This window comes from Sebastes fasciatus, chromosome 12 (genome assembly GCF_043250625.1).
Source record: "Sebastes fasciatus isolate fSebFas1 chromosome 12, fSebFas1.pri, whole genome shotgun sequence".
NCBI lineage: Eukaryota > Metazoa > Chordata > Actinopteri > Perciformes > Sebastidae > Sebastes > Sebastes fasciatus.
In genome coordinates this window covers 30,680,077-30,690,935 of record NC_133806.1, presented here as the reverse complement: position 1 = coordinate 30,690,935, position 10,859 = coordinate 30,680,077, and the positions used below count along the sequence as shown (strand labels likewise).

The following is a 10,859-nucleotide window of genomic DNA, read 5'->3' as shown; positions in this document are numbered from 1 at the left end:
TCTCTGCACCGACTAATAGAGCCTAATGTGTAATTAATATTTCCCCCGCGAGCCGTCTCTCTCTGACTTCCGATGCGATGCTCTACCTGTAATTACAGCCAATAAAATCCCTAAATCGCCACACTCGCTGTTCAGATCAGGGTCATCACAGTTAATCACAGGCTGAGACTCGATAATGGTCCTCCGCTCATGCAGGGCAGCTAAAGTGTCAGGAGACGGGCAGATTAAATCTTTATTAGATGCAGTGAGAGCCACATTTTTCAGAGACAAGGAAAAGACAAGGAAATAATGGAGAAAATGTCGGCTGCAATCTAAACTGAAACAGAGATGGGAGACAGTATCATTGCACAGGTGAGATATTTTATTACATGCCATTTTCTCTTCACATCCTTATGCCTCACACACACACACAAATGGCATCTGAAAATTAGATTATATGGTCCAGAACTGAGGTACCTACCAAGCTTACATTGGCTCCAGGACAACGGCTGGAGAGTTAAACAACTAAATAATGGAAGGATGAACAATGAAGAGAAAAATGGTATCTTAGCTGCTGTATCTGTATTTGATGAAAGGCACGCCACCATCTCTAAAACGTGCTCGTGATAACTTCAAAGGCTAGAAAAGCCTGATAAACACAAATCACCATTCACTAGAACTGCATCAAATAATGTATTTTAAATATGAAAAAAACATATTTCATTCATATTTACTGAGTCCAGCAAGATTACCATGTCACTGCAAATCAGCTGAAGCAGCCAAGTGAAAACAATGTATGCATCGGGAAGGAAAAAAAAAAGGACCATAAAAAGAACATATTGCCTTAGTAAACAGGTCACTTTATGCTTCGCCACAGTTGATAATTGGCACTCTTACTTTCTTAACCACATTGAGAGCTTCCACTGATCTGACAAGCCCCCGAGGTGATGCAGTTTGGACCCATTTTGTGGCTTGAACATCTCCGTTTCTTTGGCAACTTTAACTTCACATATTCATTTGGGACAAATGTTTTCTTTCTGTATCGTTGGTTTGCCAAGTAATCCCACCAAAAAGAAAGCAAATAAACATGCACGAGTAAACTTACTCTTCAGGACCACATTCACTCATGAAAAAACACTCACTCTCACTCATACAAACAAAAAGTTGAGCAGCAACAGAATACAACTTAAAGTAACACTGCAGAGACGAGCAGAAATTTGCATCAGACACATCCCACTCTGGGCTGGAGTCTGAGGTACACCTCAACACGGACTGATGGATCAGAGGATGTTTCGGGGGGGGGGAAGCTGCAGCAGGGACGCAGCCAACAATACAGAGAGACAACTGCAAAGGATGTTCTCACTTTGTTGGTATGTAGCGGCTGTGTTGTTAAATATTAGTGTTTGTTCCAGGTTGGGACTGCCATAGGACCTCTGGAAGACCTCTCCACCACTATCAGCTCATCCGGGTTGTCACGCGCTTTATAATGGGTCAAAAGGTCTTGGATCGCCCGCTCTTCAATCTACAAGGACAGAAAAAGACAAGAAAAGGAGATCCGGGGATGTTGTGGGTTATAAAACCACACTTGAGGGTAAAAGAGAAAATGCTGACACCGAGAACTTAATGATAATAAGCGTGTTTTTACGTAATGGCAACCAGAAAGCCATAAGTGTCTTAAGAAGGTGCTGACAGAAGCCTGGCGGCAGCTGGAGGAGAACAGGGAGGGCTGTCAAAAGACAAAACTGGAGGCACCTCACTTCTAACCAGCTCTGTACAGAACGTGGTGTTCATTAGATACATGCCTGCCAGATAGGGATCGAAAGGAGACGCACGCTGCCTGTGGCCATACCACCCTGAAACACCACCACTATGTTTTCCACTTGGATGCCGCACACACGAGCTAATGCGTTCAGTCATAGCAGGAGTGTGTACTGCATGTGTGCATGTGTGTGTGTGTGTGTGTGTGTGTGAGAGTGTGCGAGCACTAATGCACGCAGACAAGATACCTGGATGAGCGCCAGCGGCTTCTCCCGGCTGCGGATCAGCGCGGCTTCCTGCTCCTTCTCCTCCTCCACGATGGTGGCAAAGGTCACCAGGGAGGAGAGGGGAGGGCTGCCCACCGCTCCTAGCACCCAGGGCCTGAGGGGAAAGACGGGCGACACACACAGAGACAGAGAGAGAAGAGATGGGTATCAGTGCCTGTTGCTGTGTTAGTGAAAGCAACAAGAGTCTAAGTGCAGGAACAAAGGTTGAGTCAACTACTACTGACAAGCTCCTGTGTGTCCACCTGGCTTTCACAAACCTCCTATATGACTGCAGTTAAAATACATCTCTACAGTCGGGATTCCATCAGAATCACAGTACAACTTTAAAGTTTATGTCAGCAAACAGCTGCCTATTTAAACATCCAGCAGATACAGAGCAACATTAGCATTCCTACAGCTTTTCCAAAGTCAATTTTCAAGCACTTTTCAAGCTTTCCAGCACCTTACAGATGTGGAAAATTCCACATATACACAGTACGTACTGTATATACAGTATACTGATTATTTCACCTCTTCATCACATTAAATCAGAAGTTATTGTGTAGAGTTCGGAATCACCGGAGGTCTCTGAGACCATTCGTCGTTAATTCTGGAGTCCAAGTGAACGTTTGTGCCAAATTTAAAGAAATTCCCTCCTGAGATAAAAATCTAAATTCCATACTCTTCCAGACTCAACTTTCCAGACTTCTCAGTAGTCAAAATATGGTCTGAAAAATGAGACTGGAATCAGATCAGGAAAACCTGTATTTACCCGTTGTGGCCTGAACGGCCACAGCCCTACGCAGCACGTTGACGTTCCACTGTCAAACATCTTGCACTCGGGGCAGAGCTGTTTTGCAGGCTGTGACGTACAGGTGAAGAGGCAGCTCTGTGTAGGAGTGTGCGTTCAGTTACACGCCATAGCCTACTTCTCGTCTTGCTTCGACGACATCGAGCTCACTCTGGCCCGCGCACAGCAACGTATTGTCATACGACGGTTCGTATGATATCTTACGAATAGTTATTCCTCATTTTTTTCGTGTTTTTCTACGAATGTCCAGAAACATATGAAGCATGTGTCAATTTCAACTCGTCACATGCATACAGTCTTCAAAATAAACGTCCGTCTTCACAGGAAACAACTTGGTTAGGTTTAGGCAACAAAACAGCTTGGTTAGGTTTAGGCAACAAAACTACTTGGTTAGGTTTAGGAAAAGATCATGGTTTGGGTTAAAATAACACCGGAAGTGGTGTAACTTACAGTAAATACGAAAGTTAGGTGACAAATAAATCAACGTTGACTTCAGGTTTCACATGGGGTACGAACATCGGGCTCTTGGGTGAAAATCTGGTGTTTTTTCACCCACCCATCCACCCTGACCTCCTCCCTACGCAGCGTTTGTTGCTCTTTATACTTCCTGGTTCACAATTACGTGGATTAAATAAGAATTGATTTCGTGGGATATACAGACGTAGGCAAAATTGTTGGTACTCTTCCGTTAAAGAAAGAAAAACCCACAATGGTCACTGAAATAACTTGAAACTGAGAAAAGTAATAATAAATAAAAATGTATTGAAAATTAACTAATGAAAATCAGATATTGTTTTTGAATTTTGGTTCAACCGAATCATTTTAAAAAACAAACTAATGAAACTGGCCTGGACAAAAATGATGGTACTCTTAACTTAATATTTAGTTGCACAACCTTTTGAGGCAATCACTGCAAACAAGCGATTTCTGTAACTCTCAATGAGACTTCTGCACCTGTCGACAGGTATGTTGGCCCACTCCTCTTGAGCAAACTGCTCTAGCTGTCTCAGGTTTGACGGGTGCCTTCTCCAGATTGCATGTTTCAGCTCCTTCCACAGATGTTCAATAGGATTTAGATCAGGGCTCATAGAAGGCCACTTCAGAATAGTCCAGTATTTTGTTCTTAGCCATTCTTGGGTGTTTTTAGCTGTGTTTTGGGTCATTATCCTGTTGGAGGACCCATGACCTGCAACTGAGACCAAGCTTTCTGACACTGGGCAGCACATTTCGCTCCAGAATGCCTTGATATTTCATTGCACCCTGCACAGATTCAAGACACCCTGTGCCAGATGCAACAAAGCAGCCCCATAACATAACCGAGCCTCCTCCATGTTTCACATTAGGTACAGTGTTCTTTTCTTTGGATGCTTCATTTTTGCGTCTGTGAACATAGAGCTGATGTGACTTGCCAAAAAGCTCCAGTTTTGTCTCATCTGTCCAAAGGACATTCTCCCAGAAGGTTTGTGGCTTGTCAATATGCATTTTGGAAAATTCCAGTCTCGCTTTTTTATGATTTGCTTTCAACAGTGGTGTCCTCCTCGGTCGTCTTCCATTAAGTCCACTTTGGCTCAAACAGTGACGGATGGTGCGATCTGACACTGATGTACCTTGACCTTGGAGTTCACCTCTAATCTCTTTGGAAGTTGTTCTGGGCTCTTTGGTTACCATTCGTATTATCCGTCTCTTCAATTTGTCATCAATTTTCCTCTTGCGTCCACGTCCAGGGAGGTTGGCTATAGTCCCATGGACCTTAAACTTCTGAATAATATGTGCAGCTGTAGTCACAGGAACATCAAGCTGCTTGGAGATGGTCTTATAGCCTTTACCTTTAACATGCTTGTCAATAATTTTCTTTCTGATCTCCTGAGACAACTCTCTCCTTAGCTTTCTGTGGTCCATGTTCAGTGTCCATGATACCAAACAGCACAGTGACTACTTTTCACCCTTTAAATAGGCAGACTGACTGATTACAAGTTTGAAGACACCTGTGATGCTAATTACAGGACACACCTTAGTTTAACATGTCCCTATGGTCACATTATTTTACATCTTTTCTAGGGGTACCATCATTTTTGTCTAGGCCAGTTTCATCAGTTTGTTTTTTAAAATGATTCTGTTGAACCACAATTCAAAAGCAACAGCTGATTTTCATTAGTTAATTTTCAGTAAATTTTTTATTTATTATTACTTTTGTCAGTTTCAAGTTATTTCAGTGACCATCGTGGGATTTTCTTTCTTTAACGGAAGAGTACCAACAATTTTGCCTACATCTGTATATGAATTATAGTGCATTACTTTTCATAGGTATAGCTATGAACGGTGTATGAGACCAGCCTGCACACAGTAGTAAACATTTTGGCTGTGCTTGCTGCCAGCTCAAAACGCCATAAAAACATTCTGCTGCTTGTATGATCACTTTATTTTATAAATTCTGAATTTTATATTTTACAAAGTAGAATAGGGACAACAGTCTGGAAACACATACAGCGGGTAAAATAAGTATTGAACACGTCACCATTTTTCTCAGTAAATATATTTCCAAAGGTGCTATTGACATGAAATTTTCACCAGATGTTGGCAACAACCCAAGTAATATATACATACAAAGAAACCAAAACAAATAAATTCAGAAATTAAGTTATGTGTAATAATGTGAAATGACACAGGGAAAAAGTATTGAACACGCTTACTGATATTTATTTAATACTTAGTACAAAAATCTTTGTTGGTAACGACAGCTTCAAGACATCTCCTGTATGGAGAAACTAGTCGTATGCATTGCTCAGGGGTGATTTTGGCCCATTCTTCCACACAAACAGTCTTCAAATCTTGAAGGTTCCGTGGGCCTCTTCTATGAACTCTGATCTTCAGTTCTTTCCATAGATTTTCAATTGGATTCAAGTCAGGTGATTGGCTGGGCCATTCTAGCAGCTTTATTTTCTTTCTCTGAAAACAATTGAGTTTCCTTGGCTGTGTGTTTGGGATCATTGTCTTGCTGAAATGTCCACCCTCGTTTCATCTTCATCATCCTGGTAGATGGCAGGAGATTTTTATCAAGAATGTCTTGGTACATTTTTCCATTCATCCTTCCTTCAATTATGTGAAGTTTGCCAGTACCGGATGCTGAAAAGCAGCCCCACACCATGATGTTCCCACCTCCAAACTTCACTGTTGGTATGGTGTTTTTAGGGTGATGTGCAGTGCCATTTGTCCTCCAAACATGGTGTGTATTATGGCATCCAAAGAGTTCAATTTTGCTCTCATCTGACCAGACTATGTTCTCCCAGTATTTCACAGGCTTGTCCAAATGTTGTGCAGCAAACTTTAAATGAGCTTCAACATGCTTTTTCTTCAGCAATGGAGTCTTGCGTGGTGAGCGTGCATACAGGCCATGGCGGTTGAGTGCATTACTTATTGATTTCTTTGAAACAATTGTACCTGCTAATTCCAGGTCTTTCTGAAGCTCTCCACAAGTGGTCCTTGGCTCTTGGACAACTCTTCTGATAATTCTTTTCACTCCTCTGTCATCCATTTTGCGAGGAGCCCGTGGTCGTGGCCAGTTTATGGTGAAATGATGTTCTTTCCACTTCCGGATTACGGCCCCAACAGTGCTTACTGGAACATTCAGAAGTTTAGAAATGTGTCTGTAACCAATGCCATCAGTATATTTTGCAACAATAAGGTTGCTAAGGTCTTGAGAGAGCTCTTTGCTTTTACCCATCATGAGATGTTTCTTGTGTGACACCTTGGTCATTAGACACCTTTTTATAGGCCATCAGTTGGGACTGAACCAGCTGATATTAATTTGCACTGACAAGGGGCCGGATTGCTTTCTAATTACTGATAGATTTCAGCTGTTGTCTTGGCTTTCCATGCCTTTTTGCACCTCCCTTTCTTCATGTGTTCAATACTTTTTCCCTGTGTCATTTCACATTATTACACATAAATTAATTTCTGAACTTATTTGTTTTGGTTTCTTTGTATGTATAGATTACTTGGGTTGTTACCAACATCTGGTGAACATTTCATGTCAATAGAACCTTTGGAAATATATTTACTGAGAAAAATGGTGACGTGTTCAATACTTATTTTACCCGCTGTATGTATTTTTTATACTTCCTTTTTTCCATACTTCTCCAGACCTGAATATTACTAAAATCAAATTCCACACTTTTCCATACTGCGTAGGAACCCTGCATAATTAATGCCTCCGGCCACGGCTTTCGCCGGCGCGCAGGCATAAAATTATATTACATATAAATTGATTATAGCCGCTACAACTGATTATAGCCGCTACAAAATAAGAGACCTGATGTAAGCTGAGGTGGAAAAACTGATACATGCCTTCATATCCAGTAAGTTAAGTTACTGTGGGTCCTGGTTTACCCCCAAAAAATCATGTACACAAAACCATAGACTGTAAATAAGAATTGGACATAGTCACTGTGACGTCACCCATTGGTTGGACTGCTGTTGTAAAGCCTTGAGTTCGGCATTTTGTCCGTAGCCTTGTTGTTTTTTGCAACCAGAAGTGACACGAGAGAGTGGATCTAAGTACAACGCTGAATAAGACATTTTTAGGTGACCAAACAGGTTATAATTAACTTCCGCAAACTGAAAACACACTGTGAAAGGGTTAACGTTCGTACTGACAGACAACTCCCAGAACGGACAACACCGCGGTAGCGACCTGTCAATCACAAGGTAGAGCCGCCCTAAAGCATCCCCTGCTTTATGGTTTATCTGACTCTAAATGGGACCATAATTTACTAAATGATCATCATGCTGTATTGAAGAAGACTTGAAACTAGCGATTGAGACCATAAACTCATGTTTACAATGTTTACTGAGGTAATAAATCAAGTGAGAAGTAGGCTCATTTTCTCATAGACTTCTATACAATCAGACTTCTTTTAGCAGCCAGAGGAGTCGCCCCCTGCTGGCTTTTAGAAAGAATGCATGTTTAAGGCACTTACACATTGGCTTCACATTTCAGACCTGGAGGTCGCCCACTGCACAAAACAAACAAAATCTTAATGTTTGTCACTCATCCGTCACTAAATGGCTTAGCCCCAAAATATATTGCTGACCTGCTTGTGCAATAGGAAAACAGCAACATCTCTTAGCTCTGCAAAACATTTGCTTGGTGTTTGCAGGGTTAGAACAATAATTAGAGAGGCTTCTTTCAGTGACTTTATGCCACACACGCGAAACGAATCAGCAGATGATCTGATATTTTCTGCTGCCTTCTAAAATTGTGTTTACTGCTTTCTTTGTCTTTACTTTCATTTTTACATCAGGATTATCTCTAAGTTTGAATACAAGTTTTTTTTTTAATTCAATCTTTTAAAGTTTGTTTCCATTTCCTTTAAATGTTTGTACAGCTACCTTGTATATGACCTGTGTTATATAACTAAATTTGCCTTTTCAGAAGACATCATTTCCTCTCTGAATATATATATACACTCTTCGACTCTGAAAGTACACATCCTGTCTTGCTTTTTCCTATTCCACAAGGATCCTGAACATCTATTGGACATGACATGTAAAATATGACATGTCACACAGATGACATGAGCTCCCTGCAGTTTGATCTGTGTGCACCTAAAGCGATGTCTTATTTCATAGTTGCTATATGAAGGTTGGAGACGCTCTGCATTAATAGTTTGTTATAAAAGTGGCCAAAGACATTCCTAATCACTCACTATGATGCATGACAAAGCTTTATGGAAAGTCTGTGTTTGTGCGCATGTCAATCTGGCCAAGAGAGGCCTCTGGTCATAGAGGACATAAGGAGAGAGAAAAAAAGACAAGATTATAAATGCATCTCTATTAATTCCGACTTGGGATATGGAAAAAGTGTCCCAGAAGGTAGAGATGAGAATATACGAGGTTCCTGCGGCTTCCTGAGCCTTGAACTTGTCCGTCTCTCTACTCATCCAAATACCAAGAGGAACCTGAAACCTGCTCCCTGTTCTGTATGATCCGTTGTGACATGAGGTCTGCCCTTATCAACACTGATTAACATCACCGGCTTCACCAGAGTGACTCACACAGCTGTTTAATATCTAGAAGTCTGCTCTATAGATTACCCACGCCTCATGCTGCAGAGATACAGCAGAGGAAGCACGATATCAGATAGAAGAGACGCGCTTACAGAAAGCTAGGAAGGTCAATTTTAAAACTTAGAATTATGGAGATGGCCACTTCCACAGTTCTGTCTCTTTCTCACAAAGGCCTACATCAGAAATAAATGCAATGGAAGATAATCTGCCTTCATGTAATTCAACTAGAAATGCATATTTACAGACTGGAGCTCACACTGATGTGCGTGTGTTTGTCCAGCTGTCGGGGGGATGTTGTAAAGGTCAGGGTGACTCGGTTTCTGCGGGCAGGTCAACGCAGCTGTACCGGGTCATTAAGAGCTGTTCAACCTCACTCAGACCTGAGCGTCACGCCTCTATCAATCTGTCTAACTAGAGGAGTCAAGCTGTCCAGTCAGACTCACAACCTGCCTTCCCTGGAGAATCAGTCGTCATCGCTACTCCCCCTTTCATTTTCTTAATCTCAAAGCCGGTGTGCGTTTGTGTCGGATCTATTTCAAATCTCCAAGTGATCCCACAAAATGAAATAAAAAAGTTTTCGATCTGATAAAAGACGAGAAAAGAATTAGGATGGATATAATAATTAAGGCTTAGATTAGAAGAACTAGGGACTGACTCTTAAATTAATGTGGTATCCTGTATCTTGTATATAGTGTGTGTGTGTGTGTGTGTGTGTGTGTGTGTGTGTGTGTGTGCTACGGATAAAAAAAAAGAAGAAAAAAACAGCAGTTTTATGAAGACACTTCAACAGTGCCACCAAGTGGAAAACAGCGGTACAGAAGAAGTCAACCTTGTTTTGGCAGCGACCTCTCTCTCTCTCTGTGGTGTGTTATGTATAGGTGCTCACCCAGTGGGTCGCTCTGGCTCGCTGCTTTCGGCACATTTGAACGTGACCCTCCTGGCTGCAGGGGTGGCGGTGACCGGGGATAACGGGGGACCTTGGCCCCTCTGGGTCAAACGGTTCTCCTCCTCCTCCAGCAGCGCTCGAAATGAGCACGAGGAGGTCGGGGACTGGACTGCTGTTGCCCTGCGGATTGGAATAAATGACACAGAGAAAGAAAGAGCATGTATGACTTATAAATTCACTATAAAAGTAAAAAAAATGGCTGCACTTTTGTTGCTGCTGTGTTCGTAATTTATTATGTTTTCCTTCCAATTTGTCAAGCTCTGCTCCCGTAAAAAGTTTAGGTACTCTTGATGTGAAAAATCATCATCTTCACCTGGATATATTTTCCAGATCTCTCTTTTTAATTTACAATGTTCAGCAGCTTTAGCGGATCGGCTCTGACGTCATCCGAATCCGCATGTACGCATAAATCATCAACCCACCCAAATTAATTATTTTCTCTGATTTAGACATCAGCACCCACATGGACATTTCACTCCCCCTCTACCAGTCCCCGTAGGCTATGTTGCTTTTTAATATATTGTATTGATGTATGAGTGTTTTCTTTAATCATTTACTTTAATGATTAGAGAGGCTGCTTTCAGTAATTGTAAACGTTTTCATGCATGCAGTAATGTCACTGCAGCAAATATCGTGGGACACTTAAGCAGCAAAACTAAAAACTAGTTATAAACTTGAACAGAAGAAACAGAAGTCAACTTTTAGCTTCTGGAATAATCAATGACGTTACGCTGCTGTTCCTCGTGCGTAAATGCGCACAGTGTCTCTCTTAATAGCCTGCTGGAAAATGAAAACGTCTGCTGCGGAGCGTGTTTATTTTTATGACCCTTCCCCCCCCCTTGCGCGGATTAACCGCGGTGCCAGCGGATATAACTGCAATCCACGCATCACTAGAGGGTACGGAGGATTTACTATCAACAGAAAACATTATTTTGTATCTAGAATTTACTTTTTGTTTCCTGCAGAGTGGATCACGTTCTCTTGAGTGGATGTGCAGATTTTATTACCCACAATAACAGCATCGCACCACGCAA

General features: G+C 41.7%; 1 protein-coding gene across 1 annotated transcript in view; it reads right to left on the bottom strand.

Moving 5' to 3' along the window:
* Window positions 1–343: 343 nt before the first annotated feature.
* The window catches only part of ibtk (inhibitor of Bruton agammaglobulinemia tyrosine kinase), a 31,368-nt gene continuing 20,852 nt past the window's right edge, over window positions 344–10,859 (bottom strand). The window contains exons 27-29 of the mRNA XM_074654703.1: window positions 9,766–9,945; window positions 1,986–2,118; window positions 344–1,501 (exon numbers count right to left, since the gene is read on the bottom strand). Of these exons, the coding sequence (XP_074510804.1) occupies window positions 1,376–1,501; window positions 1,986–2,118; window positions 9,766–9,945 (439 nt within the window). The 3' untranslated portion in view covers window positions 344–1,375. The remainder of the gene's footprint in view (window positions 1,502–1,985; window positions 2,119–9,765; window positions 9,946–10,859) is intronic.